The 19,939-nt window shown below is 41.6% G+C and overlaps 2 protein-coding genes across 3 annotated transcripts; both read left to right on the forward strand.

Moving 5' to 3' along the window:
- Positions 1-151: 151 nt before the first annotated feature.
- slc7a2 (solute carrier family 7 member 2) lies at positions 152-12,466 on the forward strand. 2 transcript variants are annotated; one of them, XM_069696784.1, is made up of 12 exons: positions 152-404; positions 1,730-2,107; positions 2,192-2,347; positions 3,734-3,899; positions 4,453-4,589; positions 4,673-4,895; positions 6,230-6,366; positions 8,283-8,385; positions 8,909-9,120; positions 9,244-9,410; positions 9,515-9,623; positions 10,829-12,466. In XM_069696784.1, the coding sequence occupies exons 2-12, from the start codon at positions 1,738-1,740 to the stop codon at positions 10,999-11,001; spliced, it is 1,953 nt and encodes a 650-aa protein (XP_069552885.1). In that variant the 5' UTR covers positions 152-404; positions 1,730-1,737; the 3' UTR covers positions 11,002-12,466. The 2 variants fall into 2 exon arrangements, with proteins under 2 accessions (XP_069552885.1, XP_069552883.1); XM_069696782.1 differs by lacking the exon at positions 6,230-6,366 and adding an exon at positions 5,830-5,969 and having other exon boundaries at positions 155-404.
- An 869-nt stretch (positions 12,467-13,335) lies between these two features.
- pdgfrl (platelet-derived growth factor receptor-like) lies at positions 13,336-19,260 on the forward strand. Its single transcript, XM_069696786.1, has 6 exons — positions 13,336-13,564; positions 14,340-14,613; positions 14,820-14,971; positions 16,496-16,789; positions 17,287-17,423; positions 18,891-19,260. The coding sequence occupies exons 1-6, from the start codon at positions 13,510-13,512 to the stop codon at positions 19,077-19,079; spliced, it is 1,101 nt and encodes a 366-aa protein (XP_069552887.1). The 5' UTR covers positions 13,336-13,509; the 3' UTR covers positions 19,080-19,260.
- Positions 19,261-19,939: the final 679 nt, after the last annotated feature.

Below are 19,939 nucleotides of genomic sequence, written 5' to 3' on the forward strand. Positions count from 1 at the left end.
CCCCCACCCTAATTCCTCTGGGTCCCTTCCTCCCCTGGTGCCTCCCTCCTATGGGGACGTCACTCCCCTGGCCGTGGCGGGACTGGAGACTGAGTCTGGGGGCAAGGCTAGGGCAGGTCCTATTAAGAAACACTGGGGACAGAGGGGAGGAGTGAACGTACTGCTCTGCACAGTTTACGTGCCAGCACAGTGAATTAGTGTTGAGCACACTGGAGAGTTTAGAGACTGCAGTTCGTCGGATCAGTAGATGTGACCTGACGTTTTTACCTGCAGCTTCATGTGCAGCTGATCCACTGAGGCTCCCTGCACAAGCAAGCTGGAAGGAAAGCAGTGAGACTTCCAGCAACCTCTGTGTTTTTGTGTCTGAACTTGGACCCGTCACATCCATACAGTGTCATTCTGAGGTATGAGCATAACTCTAATTCAATAGAAAATGTGTAAAGCTTTTGCTAGGATGGTTGTGTTTACATTTAGAATACTGATGCAGAAATGTAAAAGTCAAACTTCATATCAGTGAGGATTTTTGAGAACCTGAGGTCAGACAAGGTCTGCAGAGAAATCCAGCATGTTCAGTTTAAGATACTGAATGGTGCACATGTTGTCAATGTACAATGTGAAATATATGACATTTTCTGTGACAGGCTAAATTACTACAATTTGTTTTTCCTTTGGGCAAAGCTGCCTTTTTTACTTGCCAAAGTCTGCTCTCAATCTCCACTGTGTTCACTTTCAATGCACTGTATTTATGGAGCTGCTGTATTACACCCTACATTGTAATGTTAATGAGCTGTCAAACTCCAAACTCATTTCTCTTGGAGTAAAAATCCACACTGCAGTGGAGATCAATGCACATTTGGATGGTCGTCAGTGTTAATTTACTGTCACAATAATCAAAGTTTAGGTTCAAAGCAGGAGCCTAAACTTCAAAGCAAATGACTACTATAATGACCATTCACTGAGGAGCAGGAGTATTTCATCCTCATTCATCATATTGTATTTGTGCATATTTTAAGCAGCATCCCCATCAATCCTTTAAATGAAAAGAGACATTTTTATTTGCAAGACAAGAAGACTGCAGTTTCTCTTTTTATAGCCTTTATTTGTAATTAGTGCACACAGCTACTGGAATGCCTTTATTGTGTCATATCGGTGCATTCATGGTCTCATTATGAATGTAGCTCTTTCAGTACTTAGATAATACCATAATCCCAAACAATAGAGTTTAATGGGACCCTTACTGTATGAACTTTACCACACTACAGTACTTGGCAGCATTCCCTAAAATGCACGTTTGTTGGGTTAACATCCCTTTCAAACCTTCTAACATCTCACATGTTGTGCAACTGACTTTTCAAGAGAACGCGCTGCAAGAGCTCAAAATGCAAAGCAGGTGGAGCTAAATCAGACTGCACTGATAGATCTGACCTTTAGTTTCACAACTCCGGCACCGTCTGCTGAATTTTTTAAATGTGCAAATATTGATGCTGAGATAAAGAGTAGTGATTCAGTGAGATGTGCTGCCTGGTTTTGTTTCCTCTTGGTTGCACTATGATTTTAGAAGATTGATGAAAATATATATTTCTTCTCTGTGTGTCTGCAGTTTGGAAGCCTTCATACTGCATGCACACTGCACCTCTATATATACACATATCCATTCACATCACACGCTACAGCATGAGAGCACACTGGTATTTTCAAGCTTTTCTTCTCCCCTTCTCTCTGTCAACAGGTGTTAACATGCTGGAACAGGTTCTGTCATTCGGCCGCTCCTTGGTGCGCAGGAAAGTGGTCGATCTGAACAACCTGGAGGACTCCAAGCTCTGCCGCTGCCTGGGAACCGTCGACCTAATTGCTCTGGGAGTGGGCAGCACTCTAGGCGCCGGCGTCTACGTCCTGGCTGGAGAGGTGGCCAAGGGAGACTCGGGCCCCAGCATCGTCATCTCCTTCCTCATCGCTGCTCTGGCCTCCGTCATGGCCGGCCTGTGTTACGCTGAGTTCGGTGCCCGCGTCCCAAAAACTGGCTCTGCCTACTTGTACAGTTATGTGACTGTAGGGGAGATCTGGGCCTTCATCACTGGCTGGAACCTCATCCTCTCTTATGTGATTGGTGAGTTGGTTACAATCTTTGAAGTGCCTCTCATTGACAGAAGATACTTGCTCTCCACGGTGTCTGATCTTTGTTTTCTTACAGGTACCTCCTCAGTTGCCAGAGCTTGGAGTGGCACGTTTGATGAAATGATCGGAGGACACATCGAGATATTCTGTAAAACCTACTTCAGCATGAACTCTCCTGGTTTGGCTCAGTACCCCGACTTCTTTGCTGTTTGCCTGATTCTTCTGCTTTCTGGTAAGGCAGCAAATAAAGGCTGAAAATCCCCAAAATTCAAGTTGATATGTTGCTGCAGTTAATGAATGGAAAAAAAATAATTGGTGCATCTTGTTTTAAACGCCCAACAACTCAAACCGTGAGCCACAGCTGGCATAATCCAATAACAAGATGGCAGGATGTTGTGTTATCAGAGGTTAAGGGGGCAGAGCACAGCACCCAGGAGGGTCATGTGAGTCCACTGGGTGCCCAAATACACTCCAGTCCTTTTTAGAAAGGCCCCCATCATCCTGCTGGTCTTCAGAAGCCCCCTGGATCTCGTTCCCAGTCACACAGTCATAGCTCAGCAATGCAACAGCTTCTTGACAAACAGAGAAGGACCACTGAAGCAGCTCAGTGTCCAGATAGTATCTTCAGTAACTTGGGCAGCTCTGCATATTCATCTCCTGTGGTCCAAATTCAAATTGGATACATTTTTGTTACATCCCACCTTCATGACCCTCGGGCTGAAACCAAAGACTTTATCATGTGTTTCATCTCTTGGCCTGCCAATGCAATAATTACATTAGGTAAGTGTTACACAGAAACAAACCACTAGTGTTTGGTTGATTTTGTGAGGATGGCAAATGTAAAGCTTATGCAACAAAAAATTAAAGCCAAAATAAAAAAGTTTCTTTGAGAAGAAACACAACCTTTTATTTGCTGTGGTCTGGAACATCCCAAAATTATTTTCCATGTTTTTGGAGACATTTATTGTAGCTAATGGGTGTATTTATAACACATATTTCTGTTCACTATGAAGTAAGTATAGATAATGGATGGATGGATGGATTTCTATACTATTTGCAGATATGCAGACTTGTGACATGCTCAATTGATTGATTGCCATTAAATTTGAAACAGACACTCCTCGGGCTAAATTGCTTTACTGTAACTTTAGTAATCCTCCACTTTGACTTTCCATCAATAACAGTCATAAGTTTAAACATTTTGTTTCCCCTGTACACTGAGACGGTGATCGTGGTAAATATTACATTTGCTTACCATGCTGATGTTAGCATTTAGCTCAAAGTATCACTGTGCTCGGGCTTCACAGAGTTGTTAGCATAGTTGTAGACATTCATACTTGTTCACATGTGAGCTGTTGTAATTGAATTGATCAAGTGGGCTTTTTTATGAGCAGCATGATCAAATGTAAAAATATACACTTGGTGTGAGCTGGACTCAGCTCCTGAAATTACTAGGTTTTAGGGTTAAGTAATTTTAATTAATAATGGTATTTAAGAATCAATAATAATGAAGCAGGCATTAACTGATTAAATTTTTATTGAAGTAGTGACTGACATTTTAGTTAAACTACAACAAACAGCACATTACTGTCCTGAGCTCTGTTGTGTTTGTGTCCAGGACTCCTGTCGTTTGGAGTGAAGGAGTCAGCTTGGGTCAATAAAGTCTTCACGTCTGTCAACGTGCTCGTGCTCCTCTTTGTCATCATCTCCGGCTTCGTCAAAGGAGACACACACAACTGGAATATAACTGAGGAATCCCTTATAAATGTCACCGTAGTTACACGGTAATTCATTCATTTGATCTGAACAATATGTCTATGCAGCCATTCAAAAACAGGCACATGGCTGTGATGAGTGTTACTGTTCAATCCGATATCCTGCTGAAGTGTAATACACCATCAGTCCTCTAGAGGATACCGTGTCGGTGTCACATTTCGCCTCGTTAAGGCTTAAAAATAAGGCGCCTCAGGATTAGGCACCAAAAACTACGTGGTTGGGTTCAAGAAAAGATTCTGGTTTCACTTTAAATAAGTAATTTTGCAAGTTACTTAACATACATTATTTCAGTTAAATACATTACGTTATGTGACTAGCTTACTTACGTTACTTAAATAAATCCACTTTGACTTGTTTTTGTTCCCACTCCAACATCCACTTTACTTTATCATTTTTTGTACGGCCTTGTCATACATGCATGTAGTTTACTGGCCTCGGTGAGTGAAAACATGACACTGACACGGTATGTTGTAGTGGACTGACTGGTGTACTACATGCGTGAGCATGTGACGGGGCTGTACAGTTGGTTATTGTTATTAAATGACAGTGTTCGTGTTTCAGGAACTTGTCAGCGACGGCCAACGTGAGCAGTGATTACGGAGTCGGGGGATTCATGCCCTTCGGCTTCAGTGGGACTTTGGCCGGAGCTGCCACCTGCTTCTACGCTTTTGTTGGATTTGACTGCATTGCAACAACAGGTGAGTCATTGATAGCTTGTGATTAAGTGTGATTTATCAAAGCACAGTATAATAATATGTATTTGTGTGTCTCTGTGTGACAGGTGAGGAGGTGAAGAACCCTCAGAGGGCCATTCCCATCGGCATCGTGGTGTCACTGACGGTGTGTTTCCTGGCCTACTTTGGGGTGTCGGCTGCGCTCACCCTGATGATGCCCTACTACCTGCTGGATGAGAAGAGCCCTCTGCCCATGGCCTTTGAGTACGTGGGCTGGGGCCCGGCCAAGTATGTGGTCGCTGCGGGTTCACTGTGTGCCCTCTCTACCAGGTAACCACTTTGTTCTTATGAATAAAGCTGAGGACATTATAGCAAATATCAACATTTATGTTGTAAAATGAAAACATTTAGACAGAACATATATCATTTCTGATTGATGTAGCTGTTATAAATTGGAGATAATTGGAGATTGGGTCAAAAAATCTGACCACATATCTCTGTGTGTGTCTTGTTATTGGATTGATTCCTGTTGTTTCATTGGGCCGGTGATGGGTGCAATATTTATTCTCTCTGTTTTGAAACACCTGCATGTCTTTGTGTTTTAATATTTATAATTCAAGTCTCCTATATAATGAGCAAGTTTGTCACAGCAACATGTTGATGTGGTTTATTATTCTGAGGTCTTTCTTCCCTGGAGGTTTTATATTTCCCATCAGTTGTCTGTCAACGAGCCCTGTTTGATATCATTCATTCATTACCTCATCTCATTATCTACATTAACGTGAACGTTGTGAAATTGGACTTGAATCAAATAAATGTTGTATAAGTCAGTGGTGACAGTTGAAATTTATACAGTTACTGTGGAAACTGACTGCCCTTGGCAATTTTGCTAACTGTTATGCAAGACAGCCAGTTGTGAAAATGTTTTAATGCAGTTTTCTGCTTGAAGTGAATGTTTACCCAACAGGGAAATGTAATAACTCAAGGTTTCATAAAACCCCTTTATAATCTGTTGGAAACCTACTTTCAAAGTTGAAAAACAAACTATTACGAGATCAATAATCTAGTAAATTTTCCAATCATTTAAATTGAAGTAAATGAATGGAGGATGAATATGATATTACTTACAGGAAAGAAAGACTCTCATTGGCCTTTATCATACTTTGGTGCTTTGATGATGTGACTGTAGGTGTGTGATTGTGTGTCTGGGTTCGGGGGTCTTGACTAACGTGTTGGTCTTGCATGTCTCTGCTGTCTCATGCAGTCTGCTGGGCTCCATTTTCCCTATGCCTCGTGTAATCTATGCTATGGCAGAGGATGGGGTGCTTTTCAAAGCCTTAGCCCGAATCAATCCTAAGACGAAGACCCCACTTATTGCCACTATGAGCTCCGGTGTAGTTGCAGGTGAGGGGAGCATCCGAGTGAGATCACTCAGCTAATCTTTCTCCACCAATCAATTGTGAAAGACACAGTCGAGTTGATGCAAATGAATTGGTTAATTATTTTCTTTACAAAATTGGCCTGTTACACTTTCTGCTTTAAATGATCCAGTTTACTGGAGATTTTTCCTCCGTATACACCTGTTGTTCTTTCACAGTTGTGCCGGTGTCTTGTTTTCTTTCCCAGAATGCCCTGAACTTAACCATGAACCCTCTTCTCCCTAGCCTGTTGGGCTCCATGTTCCCTCTGCCGCGCATTCTCTTTGCCATGGCACGAGATGGTATTCTGTTCAAATTTATGTCCAAAGTGAGTAAGCGGCAGTCGCCTGTGGCTGCCACCATGGCGGCAGGCACCACTGCGGGTAAGCTCCTGGACCAGGACTCGCCTCTCATGGGGTTGTATTGTGGATTTGTTTTTGTTTTTTTATCTGTACACATGATCAGATGGTGGTGGTGGTGGCTGCATGATAAACGTGGTGACGGTGTTTCAGAAAGCATGTGACAAAACCATCACACTCATTACAATGAATGGTGAAGGATTTCTCCCTGTTCACCGCACAGGTCCACAAGTCCAACTGGTTTTTAGTCACTTTCTTGACAACAAAAGAAAACAAATTAGATACTGGAAAGTAACTTAATACATATACGCTTATGCGCATACTCATACCCCACTGTGAGCTGTGATAACTTTGGGGGTCCTCTGACCTTTCATCAAGTCACAATTTGATCTTGTCCAAAAACCTGCAAAATATTCCCATTTGCTTCAGCCATACATTGTGTTTATTGATACTAAAATTGTAAAAATGCTCAATATTCAAAACTAAAATGCTGAACATGATACACATTATAAGCATGAGCATGTCGGGATTGTCGTTGTGAGCTTGTTTTGCTGCCTTGAAATGGAACTGGTCAGCTTGAGGTTACGGCACAAAACATGATGTGCACGGTATGCTTGGAGTTCAAGAGGTTAAGTCTTGAGTAGACCGTTGCTAGGCAACAGCAACTTGGACGATGTCTAGAAGCCACAGAGGCTAATAATTCAGCAAGCCTGCAGGCGAGTAGCATAATGCAGGAAATGCAAAGGCAGAATGACAGAGGGAAAAAATGGTTCTGTTGGAAACTGACATCTTCCTCAGACATATTATTAAAGTACAAAGAAAAACCTGATGCACCTAAAATTGCCCTTCAGTAAGTGACCATCCAAAAATGAACTTCGATGGCCTTCGTCGTCAGACAACACATCACAATCCGAGAGCTCAGAGCTGTTCGATAGGGGCCTTCAGATTAGACTCTTCTCATGAACACAATCAACTCGACCTCATTTGAAGGCAGCATTACGCTAATGTGTATGCTAATGTTGGCTCAAAGCACAGACAAGTACAACGTACAATGTACCTCTATGCCTTCAGACTCTTAGTGTTGTTCTCAATACACAGGTTGATTTGGCTACTTTTAGCAAAGTAGTTTTCAACACAATCACCTCACTTCCATCTATAATACTCTTTCTACTCCTACACATAAGACACACACACACACACACACACACACACACACACACACACACACACACACACACACACACACACACACACACACTAGCGTACGTCATCTTTAAGGATAAATTAAAGAAGGATTTTGTAGTCTTTGTGGACGGATGTAGCGCACATACACTCTAAAGAATCTTTACTTCTAAAGCTCCAGGTGTACATTATGCTCACTGTGCTACAGGTGTTCAGACTTGCAGGGTGAATGACCTGGTACAGTGTCTGGCAGATGTGAGCCCAGGGAGGGACCTAACATACCACCACAGGCCATGCACTGAGCACCTGGCAGCACCGGGCAGGGGAGCTTTCACTGCTATTTTTGTTTTAATGTAATGTTGTGAGGAGCAGCGGACATACCACTGCTCTGTGTTTGAACCACGCTGCTGAGATCAGCTCCATACTGCAGTCTGGTGCTGAGATACACAACGGAGAACTGAGAGCAACGCCGCAGTGTATCTCACATCAAACGACACTTGGTATGGAGGTGGTTACAGCTGTCATAGCAGATCAGAGGAACACGATCAGTTTGGCTTCATTGTGAAAACTTGTCTGCATGAAATTTAATTTGCATCTGTTCACTTTGATGTGCATTTTTTGAATGATGCAGAAAACTTTTCTGTTTGTCATTGCAAGAACATTAATGTTGCACTAATGTATGTGGGTGTAAGTAACTGTGTGATGTTCTTATTTCTTAGGAGTGTTCTTTTAAAGGTGGTATTTTTTTCTTACTGCAGCCATCATGGCTTTCCTGTTTGACCTCAAAGCCCTGGTTGACATGATGTCCATTGGCACTCTGCTGGCTTACTCGCTGGTTGCTGCGTGTGTACTGATTCTCAGGTGGGTAACTCAAAATACACTCAGAAGAATATAGAAGTTGTGAAACATTGTACAAGACCTTCCCTAACAGCTTTTCCAAAAGCCCACAGGCATGATTACCCCGTTTGTTATTGCATCACACTAGTGATGCAAGAGCTGTGAATGCTCCCATTGTATGAATGTTAAGTGGCTGCTTGAGTAAATGAAGGTGTTTACTCAAGTTTCTTGCTAAACTCCGGACCTGCTGCACACCTCTGGTGCATACAGCACAGAGACTCATCACCACAGCCTCAGTAAACACAGACACAGTGTTCCTTTCCTGTTTTTTACATCACTTGTTTTGTAAAGTAAAAACAAATACCTCAAACTATTTCAGACTTCAAGTGGTTTGGTAGAAGGTATGGTGTTTATAGACATGCAGTATGCTGAGAACCTCAGATTTACTGACCTAGAAAACAACAATAACTGAGTTCTGTGCCTTAAAGAACAGCAGTGTGGCTTTAACACTAAATAAATCTCAGATTTTGATGTCTCCATCCTGCAGGTATCAGCCTGATTGGAGTCTGGGGCGGCAGGCAGGTAAAGGTGAGAAGGACTACCTGTCATCCAATGAGGGCGAGTCAGACTTGACAGAGTCCGAGTCTCACCTCAACATGCTGAAAGGTGGTAGCTCTACCCTGCAGGCTGTCCTGCATCCTCCTGTGTCGCCCTCCGAACATTCGTCCAGTGTGGTCAACATTTCCATCAGTGTGCTGGGTAGGTGGTCTGGGTCAAAAGCCTTTAACGGTTCTCTGTCTCAATTATTAGCTTTTTTTCCCTAGTCCATCTTTCAGGTGTCTATATATGTGTCACAATCAAGTGTGTATCCTCCAACCACAGTGCTGGTGGTGTGTGTGATCAGCTATCTCACCACATACCACATCAGCGGCATTTTGGCTCTGGAAGTGTGGATCCTGGTGCTGCTGGCCGTGTGTCTCCTCATCTTCAGCGGCTGCATCTTCATGGTTTGCAGGCAGCCTCAGACCAGCAAGAAGGTCACTTTCATGGTATGTAGCAGCTCAATAAGATCTCTGGTTTCACACCAGGTCCTGTTTAATGTTGATCAAACACATTAAAATTCATAGTTTTGGTGTGATTGTTGCCATCACAGGTCCCCCTGCTGCCCTTCCTGCCTATTCTGAGCATATTTGTCAACATTTACCTCATGGTTCAGCTGAGTGGAGACACCTGGATACGTTTCTCTGTGTGGATGGCTGTTGGTGAGTGGCTCTCAACTGCAGGTCCAAAAATGACTTGGAAATATTTAAAGTTACAATTTCGAGGATCCCTGTTTAGTTCTCTTTGGCGGCATCTATGGCGATCAGTAGTAATTGCAGCTGTGATTTTGGACTCAACTTCCCAGAGATACAAACATTGTCACCTGTGTGACATCATTCACTTGACAGCTGAAGTGTGTGTTGAAGAGCGTTAGCTTGCGTTAGCTCCACGTAGCCTTTCTGGCAAACAACCACTGCTGGAAGCTGCAAAACGCAACTAACTTTGTGTCACTTGTCATTTTTCCCGTAAATGTTGCCACAGCTGGTTCAGATCATAATAATCCAAATCCAAGGGCTTTAATCAGAGGGTCAGAGGCTCAATCACCATTGTGTTACCTCATTCAGTGATAGTAACGTAAAAGACATTTAACATATATGAAAATCTTTGAATTTATTACTTTAAAGAAGATATTTCACGTTTTGAAAAATTTGTTTTTTATAGTTCGATAAAAAGATTTTTCAACCTTCTCATATCTGTGCGAAGAATATGAAACTCCCTCTTTGGGACCAACATGTCTTCACACCTAAACCAGAGAAGCAGTTATTTAAATGTTGGCCAGTATCAGCAACAGGCCTGTTGGACGTTAGGGATCATTGTAACAATAATAAACATGTGGTTGAATTGTGAAACGGTCACCAGATTTAGGCACCAAAATTACTTGGTCGGTTTATAAAAAGATCATGATTTGGGTTAAAATAACTTTGTTATGTAGGTTACACAAAGTACAGGATGCAACTTATGTTTTGTATGTGATTGTGTACAAAAGCAAGATTACATAATTGTCTATGTGACATACATTAAATATTGTACATTAAATATGTTGAAATAAGTCAATGTTGACTGAGGAGTTGGGAAGTGCGGTGACTTCTGTGAGGTTGCTAGATGTTTTGACATTTCAGTTTTTGTGCAGTTAAACAAATTAGCAACGATATCTTAATCAGAAAGCTTTAGTGGAGCTGGTAAATGAAGTTTGTTACCTTCGAGCAGAGTGGCAGTGAGGCTGCTGGCTGATTTATATTTAATGGACAGATATGAGAGTGGATTCATTCATTACTCTCGCTATAAAGTGAATACAATTTTCTTCAATAACATAAAGTCTTGTTTTTTGTTAGTATCTCACATCTCTTTTAACATTTCTTCATCTCAGGTTTCTTGATCTACTTTGGCTACGGCATGTGGCACAGTGCGGAGCGCCAGCGCCAGCGCCAGCTCCAGGGAGCCCTGAGCAGCACCGCCCAGGAGAAGAACAAGCCCAGCAAAGCTGCAGAGGGAAAGGACCAGGAGCGCTTCATCTGCCCAGAGAAGACCAGCCAGTGTTAAAGTTTGCCAACTCATTCACAAACTCTGAGGCGACAGATGCATGAAAGCACACAGCAGCTATGCCTTGATGCACCTGTTCATACAGCTTCACCGCGTGTGCTTCACTCACGAGCACATTCAGCCTGCAAAGGCAGCGTCAGAATTCTGTACCAGCGGCCGCACGATGAGGAGCCGCTCCGTCACAGGGACGGGACCACATCCTGCAGGTCACGTTGTGCTTCATGGACAGCATGGAGGCAGAACTCAACAGACAGGTAACACACTGGAGAGTGATGTTCATTTCCCTTTACACTGAAGCAGCCAATGACCAGCTGCAGCAAAGCTTTTCTGTTTCTTTATGGACTTGAGTTTTTAGTGCATGACAGATATTTCATCTTATCGCTTGTTAATTTCTACGTTTTCGGCAGGTTTGTACAGGAAGGTTTTGAAATCTGTGCTAGATTTTGATTCACCAGTGTTGAGTGTTTGGTGCTAAAAAAAAGCACCAACATTATAGGTGCAAGATGTGTTGTCAGTCCACTTGTCTAAATTTATTTTAGAACTATTTTGCAATTATTGTTTCATACACATGTGAAATTGTCTTATTTGTATAAAAACAAATCATGAGTAGAATAATGTACAATATGTCAAATAGGACCTGAAAGTCATGTAGGTATTATGTAACAAATCCCATTAATCTTTCCTGTAGCTCCTGTAGCTGTTGTTGTGGTCTTATGTAGCACAGTTTTTTTTTTTAAATTTTGAGTTTGTTTTGACTATGAGCTGTTACAATCTGAATATGAAGAGTTATTTGATACAGAGCTCTTCTTAAAAGGTATTTGTGGTTTCTTTTTTCACTCTATCATATTATGAGACGCTGTATTTTCCTGTTTGTTACATATTTTGTGCTGTTTTGACACAGTTGCTGTTAATATAACCTTCATGAACTTGTTCTCTCATGACCAGAATGCTTTCACCACCTAACATGAAGCACAATAATTATTTACAAGTTACAGTATTATACACAGTAAAATAGATCTGTCTTGCGAAATCATGTTTTCACAGTCTGGAGTCATAACTTTCTTTAAAACTGGTTTGTGCTGAACTATGAAGATTTCATGTTTTCCTTCCTCCAGGCTTTTAGGAGCCACCACTTCTTTTTTGCTCAATGATTGAAGTAGAAATATATTTAGTGTCTGAGATCTCACCTACACTGCCAGCGTTTTACACTTTCTGTTGTGCAGAAATCCCACATTTTTCAATAGGTGAGACTCTGAGACTGTAGGTTGTTGGTAACCGGGAGATCAGCTCTAAATAACAATGGAACAAATTCAGGAGGGTAATCTGCTATACTGAACCTCTACTCTAGAATCTTCCAGCAAGGTTAAGTAAATACTGTAGAGGTACCCATGATGTAATGACGCAGTGTCACTTGTTACCAACAGCACAAACAAATACAAATAAATAAAAATGTATTTTCCTGTAATGAAGTGTTAGACGTTTTTTTTTCAGTCATTTTTTCCTCATGAAGATTTGGTTTGTGGTCCTGCTTATTTGGAGAGATATATCAAAAACTATTAAACAGATTTCCATGTTACAAAAAAAGTTGACTGAGCCAAGAAGAGGCTCATTTTAACCTGAATGTATTATCGCCATCTTGTGGCCATTGACGAGGAACTTTATATTTTCCCTCTGCTTGTTTGACCTTATCCATAACTGTTAACACATTATATATTAGTTGGTAGACTTGCACATATCAACATCAGGTGCACCATACATTTAAATATCTATGGCTCAGTGGTCATGATTCTTGCCTCCTGTAGTTTATGCAGTTTAAGTATTTCTTCCAGGATTTATACATTCTCCAAAAATCATACACAACACACGTACACGACATTTATGATTCATGAAGACATTCATTAAGGGCCTGCTGTTTTTTAAAGATAACTTTCTGAAGTCATACGTTAATGTGTGTGGTTTTTTTTTGTAAACTAAATTAAAATAAGAAAGTACAGAGTTATCAACCTTCAGGCATTTATTTGTAACACTAAACTGAATTGCAAATAGCAGAAAACACTGGGCACGCCTCTTTTAGTACTCAGTCTGTGTAAGGGGCGTAGAATGGGAGATGCATTAAAGTAGGTCTCACTCACATACTGCCCATACGTACATTGAAAGAGTTATTAGTAAGGAGGCACGACGAAAACTGTCTGTTTCAAAATGGATGGACTTGAACTGCTTATGAAGTCTTTAAAAGTAGTGTAATTCACCCTCAGGTCCAGCAGAGGGCTTCAGACTCCAACTTTCTGCTCCCTTGGTCTGAGGAGAGGGAGGAAACAGTAGAGCTCTGAACTTATTTTCCTTCTTCCTCTCAGTCTGTGAGGAGGATGGAGCTGGAGATCTAAACAGGGCAGCTGGAGCCTGCAGAGTTCCAGCGAAGCTCCAAGTCTGACCTCCTTTTTCTCACCGAGCCCTCTCATCAGACCTCCCTCACCTCTCCAGCCCTGCAGAATCCTCGCCCCTCTGACCATGAAGCTCTGGGTTGTACTTTGCCTGGCATTGCTCTGGGTAGAGCTCCAAAATGGTGAGTGACGCTTGTCCATGTCTGTCTCGTAGATCTGTAGATTTGTGAGTGAAGCAAAATGACTGTTAACATCATCAAGACAACTTGGGCTGTAACCTGGAAGTAGAGGGAGGATTAGATCATGTGAGGTAGTGTAAATACTGGCTGGAGGCACCAGTCTGTGTAAGAGGCGTAGAATGGGAGGTGCATTAAAGTAGGTCTCACTCACAAACTGCAAAGATTGTTTATTTAAAGTCTGTGTCGTTTCATCTGCTCTCTGGAATATGCAGCCATGATTTGCTATATTTGCATTTTAAGCATGTACAATGAAAAAGCGTTCATTAGAGTGGAAGTTGTGCAACTTTTTCCAAAGCGTTTTTGCAGACCAACTCAAACCAGCTGGGTATGAGGCATGCAACAGACGTTTCTAATTATCTGGCCCTTACTGCTGACCTTTCCTTGGAGCGCTCATTAATGCTGCTCTGAAGAATAAAACAACGGATTGTGAAAGTCTACACTACAGACTGATCTTTGTTCTGGTCTTTAACAGTTTTCTGTGCCCACCGAGGAAAAGAAAGCAGAAAGAGGCTTGATTTTGGACATTTTTGTGCCAGTAACACGGATTTCACACTTCCTGTTTCACTGTTGTCACAGCTGGGGAAAGATAGCAAACTTGAACACCAGCCTCTGCTGTTTCTTTCAGGAATGAGAGCTGCTGATACAACAGAAGTTGAGACCTATACGTGTTGTCTTTATTATTACTTTCTCATTTCCCTGTCTGTGTCTGTGCATGCAGGTGCCTGCCAGCAGATCAAGAGAAGAAAAGACGCAGGAGAGAACCACATCCGGCCGGGTGGGAAACGGGTGAAGGTGCGCCCCTCTAAAGTAAAAGATGGAGGAGGTAAAGGCCAGTCCCTGCTCACCCAGGTGTTGGACAAAGGTCGCTTCCTGCGTCTGGGCCAGAGCACAACTCTGACTCCTGGGAGGAACATGGAGCTGCGATGCAAAGGCAGCAACATCGGATGGTCCTACCCGACCTACCTGGACACCTTCAACGACTCGCGCCTCAGGTGCTGCATGAAACATAAGTTGTTTCATACAGTGAGTTGTTCCCAAATCCTGTGGGAACAAGTTATTATCTTATGCACACAAGATATTTAACTTGTTCCTGCAAGATAGTTGATGAAAAAAAAAAGAAAAGAAAAAAATCTCACCTTTTGGGACTTTAGTGCTTCCATAAGTTGTGAGTGTCTTATGTTTTGTTTTCCGCCTGCAGCATCAAGCAAAGTGACAAGTACAGTCAGCTGATCCTGACGTCGCCCTCTGCTGCGGACACGGGGATCTACAGCTGCTGGGTGATCCTGTGTGATGGCTCAGAGTGTGAGAAGGACCACGATCGCGCTTCTGTGTCCTACATCTATTTCACAGGTGAGTTTTACAAAGAGCATATTAAGATGCTAATTAATGAATGATAAATGATTTACCAATGAATGCTTTATTAAAAGAGATAAGATCAGCATTAAAATAATTCAGTGCAGGTTTTGACACTATTTAAAACTAGTATCACCTCTGTGGAGGTTTCAAGCTGAGGCTATACTGAAAGGTGTTGTTAAACCACTGCAGACCACTGATTGGTCAGAGAGAAACACTCAACACAGAACATCCTGCACGCGTCATCTTTAAAAAGCCAAGCTTCTACAGGGGCTGTAATTGTGTTTATTCCCTAGACTACGTGATCAATGGCAACCCACAGCCTCCCACCAGTCTCTTGTCTTGCTGCCTTCAGCCTCTTCTGAAACACATTTGTCTTCTTGTTGTGATAAACAGTGATATACCGAGATTAAAGAGCAGCATCCCGTCCATATCCTCCATCCACTGTGTGCCGTGCTGATAATGACGTCACCACAGTTAAATGTGCCATTGCTAAAGTAATGTTGCTGTATTGATCGGGCACTATCTAGAGTGGAAAACTAAATCTAGAAAAGTACCTACAACCATAAGGGAGTGAATGGAGTCGAGCTGGTGGGGAAAAGAGCTGTCGGTGGCCAGAAACATGACTTCCAAAGCTGCTGACATTTCTCTGAGTGCTGCGCAGCAACTTAACGAGGTGATTTTACTGTATGTTCAATTACTGTTTACTATTTTGCTTTACAGTTCAAGTGGTGCTGTAATAGTGGATGAGCAAAGAGCAGTGTAGTAAAGTGCATAATTGCCGTTCTTGTCGCTTATATGCAATGGAGAGGAAACGGTCGGCTGATGTTGACCTTTTCCGCAGGAAATTTTGACTTGTGATAGCAGGAAAAGAAAAAGTGAAAAGAATTTAGTTAATAACAGTTAACTAACATGATGGTTAAAAGTTCAGTTAAATGCCTTCAGTAAGCCATCATCTAAAATACCAGGACTATAAATGAAATGTATTCATTTTTATATCTTGAACTATATTTTAATGTTATCAACTTGTCTCATTTTGTATTTTATTCATACTATTCCAGTTAACTCCCTCAGCAAGTGATGTTTTCTTCCCGTCTGTTGGAAAAAAATGCTTCTCAGTAGTTGGAGTCGTCAGCTGGAATGAAAAATTCTATCAAAATGATTTTAGTTGGCCAACCTTCATCTGTATGCAGTCATACCTCCAGGGTGCAGTGATTACTATCAAGTGGAATAAAACTGACCATTCCTGACAACCAAGACTAATTTAAGCGTTTGGTTTTTGCTGTCAAGCCTCAATGTTCTGTTTAAAAAAAAAAACAAACATGATTATTGTTGTTAGTGACAACTTAAAAACTATTAACACAAGTATGTCTTATTCAAGAGTGCTGCTGTGATTTATAACTGTAATTTTAAAACGGTCTTCATTGAGGTGTAATTAATCCAGAAGAACTGCACATCTGCACCTTTCCTCCATTGAAGAAATATTTACTGTTTGATGCCTCACATCTTTCCTCCAACCAGACAAAGAGAACCTCTTCGTCCCGTCTGCCATCCACTTTGAGATCGTCTACCTGCGTCCAGACAGGCCGGCGGTGGTTCCCTGTCGTGTGACAGATCCGCAGGCCAAGGCGTCCCTGCACAGAGAGGTTCCTCCGGAGGAAATCACAGCAAACGGGACTCTGTTGACCTTTGACCCCACCAAGGGGTTTGTCCTGCCAAACCCCAGCCCAGAGCATCAGGGGGTTTTCTACTGCAAGGCTGTGACCAAGGGCACCCCTCAGATCTCCACCAAGTACCAGCTGCTCTATGTGGAGGGTGAGGACTCAGACATCACTTACAGTAATACAGTAACGCTGACCATTTTCCTGTTTCTAGAACTGTCCAACCATTTACCTCGTCAACTTACTGAGCCTTCTTACCGAGAACTACCATGAGAGGTGTCCCACCAGGTCATGAATCAATTGCTGGTAACTTTGCTTCATCGGAGTCCAGGAAAAGGTTGGATTTCAGACATGTCAGAAGCCTCCTCGCTGCTGAGTTTAGTTTACGCAGACGTTCGCCAGCTGAGATGGAAACACAGTCTGGATTTTGCAAATGGGAGGAGGTGAATGCATGAAATGGAAATAGTGTGTGGTTTAGGTGGTGGTTTTAAACCGAAGCTGCTGTGGCATGTTTGACTGGCAGATGGAGCGAAATAAGGACTGGACCGATGATGGAAGTTTTACTTGTTTAAATACCACGAAGCTGCTGATTTTCACCAGGTAGATTTCACCGTCTGAAAGAGACACAGTAACTTCTCTTCTTGTTCCCAGTTCCCAGTGGACCACCGTTTGTGAGCCTTGAATCCCCTCCGGACTCCGTGAGAGGAGGTGACGATGTCAATTTAACCTGCACTGTGCTGGGAGAACCAGAGGTGGACGTGAGCTTCACCTGGTCTTATCCTGGTCAGGTAAGAGGAATACTGGACTTAAAAACTAAAACCAGATCTGATCCAGTTGATACAGGACATGTCACTTCAGTTCAATTATATTGTTCCAACAGAGAAATTTACTATATTTTGTTACCAGAAGTTTACAAAACCAAACTATATGCTAATATAGTATATCTAATACACATACCGGAAATGTGTAAACACACAGTATGCTCATTCAAAGTTATATACTACCACTTTGTCAGGGATTAATAATGATTACCTTATGCATTTCAAAACTATTTATCATAAATAATTATAGGTCATTGATGCTGTTAGAGAGAAGAGTCAAGGTCAAGCACAGGAGTTTTAAATTAAGAAAAGTGATCATTAAATGTGCTAATTGATAACTGATAATAGTTGTCTTAACTGTCTCACTATCTTTAAATACAGGAACAAATATTTGTTAATAGTAAAACAAAATAATGTTTAAAAGGTCTTCAAAAGGTACTTTTTGCTATTCTTCATATACCTATTTATTTTGTATTTTGTTATTTAGGAGAGAAGTAAGCAGAGAATGAATGATTTATTTTTACCTTATGTTAATTTTGTTTAAATCTATTTTGTATATCCATTATTTTAAACTTTATTCATGACTGATGTGATGTTTCAAGGACAGAATAATCATTTTCTAAGATATTCTTAGTAAGCTATCTTAAAGAATAATTAGCATGCAAACATAATCGTGCTATACGTGTTCACTGTATTCATTATAATGACAAAGAAATAAAAAAACAAAACATAACCGTCCTGTTGAAATCTCCAAACTCCAAAAAAAAACCCCGACTCTGTACTGTTTGTTATTTAATCAAGTCACTGCATTTATACTAAATGTAAGATGTGTCTGATAAGATTTAATCATCTGTCCAAAAGAAGTTAAAAAGCCCATCGAGGTGCTGCACTGTCGATGAAGAACCCCTCCCTGCCATAAACAATATTAATTATTAGGAATTAAACTTTTCTTCAGATGTTTTTTCCCCCCAAAATGTTTGATTATATTCTTAAAAAATTACATCTACTGAAAAAGTCAATTCTGCTTGAGGTTTCAGGTCAACGGTTGGCTCCAAGCTAGTTATGATGTCACAGAATCATGATCGTATGATTAATGTTGTTAGTGAAAACTTAACAACCCTGTTATTCACACATAAGTACGTCTTGATGAAAAGTGCTGCTGTGATTTATAACGTAAGAGCCGTATGGGTGTAACATCTTCACGCAAACATGCAGGACCGTTTTCACGGAGGTGTCATAAATCCAGAAGAACTGCACAGCTGCACATTTCTTCCGTTACATTATCACATATTAAAACTTAAGCAAAATACGGTTTTATCCAGAGGAAGGCTTCTCGTTGATGAATTACTCCCAAACCAGTGGGAATGATGGAGCAGTCATTTTATAACCAACACCTCACGTACTGGAACATAATGATGTTTGTTTAATGCGCAGGACAAGCGTCCTGTTCACATCCAAACCTCCTGGAGGCTTGTCAACAGAGGTACGGGCTACACCACGCGGGTCTCACAGAGCGTCCTGACCGTGGAAGACATGGAGACCATCGACTTCGGAAACTACGAGTGCAAAGCCAAGAACCAGCGGGGTGAGACAATCGTGGCGACCAGTATCACCTCCAAATAGCTCCGACAGTGAGGCCTGTGATATGGTTACGTTTGAGGGTTGAGTGTTTTTGACATGTTGAGTGAGAACTGTAACACACCAGCCAGTGAGAGCAGATTAATTCAACATGTATAGACTTCTAACGGTGTATTGTTAGACTGCAGATTGTGGCCAATAAAGATTTGCCGAGTGCTTTATTGAAGACTTCATGTGGATTTTTTTTTTTTTTTAAAAGCCTTCGGTTGCAGCTGAATTTAAAGTTTTAGAGCAGCAGAGCGATACGGGAAGGATTTCAAAAACAAAATATATATTTTGCATAAAGATTCCCATGCAAAACAAGACTCGAAGGATGTGACCACACCACGACGCTCCCACTGGCACCCGAAACATGAGAGGATCCATTCTGCAGCAGGACAATGAGTCCAAACACAAAGACGAGTGCTGAGCTGCAGGGTCACCAGACCTAAAATCTACTGAACATCTCTGGAAACATCTGATAAGTGAAAAGTGTTTCATAAAATGCTTCATGCGATGCTCTGCAGGAGCCTGGGTTTAACATTTTCTCAAAAAACTGCACAGCTGATGACCAAAAAAAAGAAAGTTATAATTTAGGTGAACACAAAATTGACCAAAGAATTCAAGTTTCATTTCAAATCCTAATTTGAAAATCAATGTTAATTTCATTAAACAAGAAACAAGAGTTCCCGGTAGTGGAGTCATAATTTCAGCCCGTCATTCTGGCAGCAGCAGACTGGTGTAAATCTGGCGCTGTGCTGTGTTGGACACCCGAGCAAACCGCTCTGACTGATCTCAGTGAGCCTTTACGCTACATTTATATAAAATAATGACGGTGGAAAAAAAAAAAAAGCAGCAGCAGCCGT

This window comes from Brachyistius frenatus, unplaced genomic scaffold (genome assembly GCF_029030835.1).
Source record: "Brachyistius frenatus isolate BFR_SWC_R1_liver_20210118 unplaced genomic scaffold, ASM2903083v1 Contig_22, whole genome shotgun sequence".
NCBI classification, from domain to species: domain Eukaryota; kingdom Metazoa; phylum Chordata; class Actinopteri; family Embiotocidae; genus Brachyistius; species Brachyistius frenatus.

Excerpts from the sequence above, each read along its gene's own strand:
- slc7a2 (XM_069696782.1), top strand. The coding sequence starts at position 1,738 with ATGCTGGAACAGGTTCTGTCATTCGGCCGCTCCTTGGTGCGCAGGAAA. Across the intron at positions 2,108-2,191 it reads CATCCTCTCTTATGTGATTG|GTACCTCCTCAGTTGCCAGA; the intron begins GTGAGTTGGTTA and ends GTTTTCTTACAG. Across the intron at positions 5,970-8,282 it reads GAGCTCCGGTGTAGTTGCAG|CCATCATGGCTTTCCTGTTT; the intron begins GTGAGGGGAGCA and ends TTCTTACTGCAG.
- pdgfrl (XM_069696786.1), top strand. The coding sequence starts at position 13,510 with ATGAAGCTCTGGGTTGTACTTTGCCTGGCATTGCTCTGGGTAGAGCTC. Across the intron at positions 14,972-16,495 it reads GTCCTACATCTATTTCACAG|ACAAAGAGAACCTCTTCGTC; the intron begins GTGAGTTTTACA and ends TCCTCCAACCAG. Across the intron at positions 17,424-18,890 it reads CCTGGTCTTATCCTGGTCAG|GACAAGCGTCCTGTTCACAT; the intron begins GTAAGAGGAATA and ends TTTAATGCGCAG.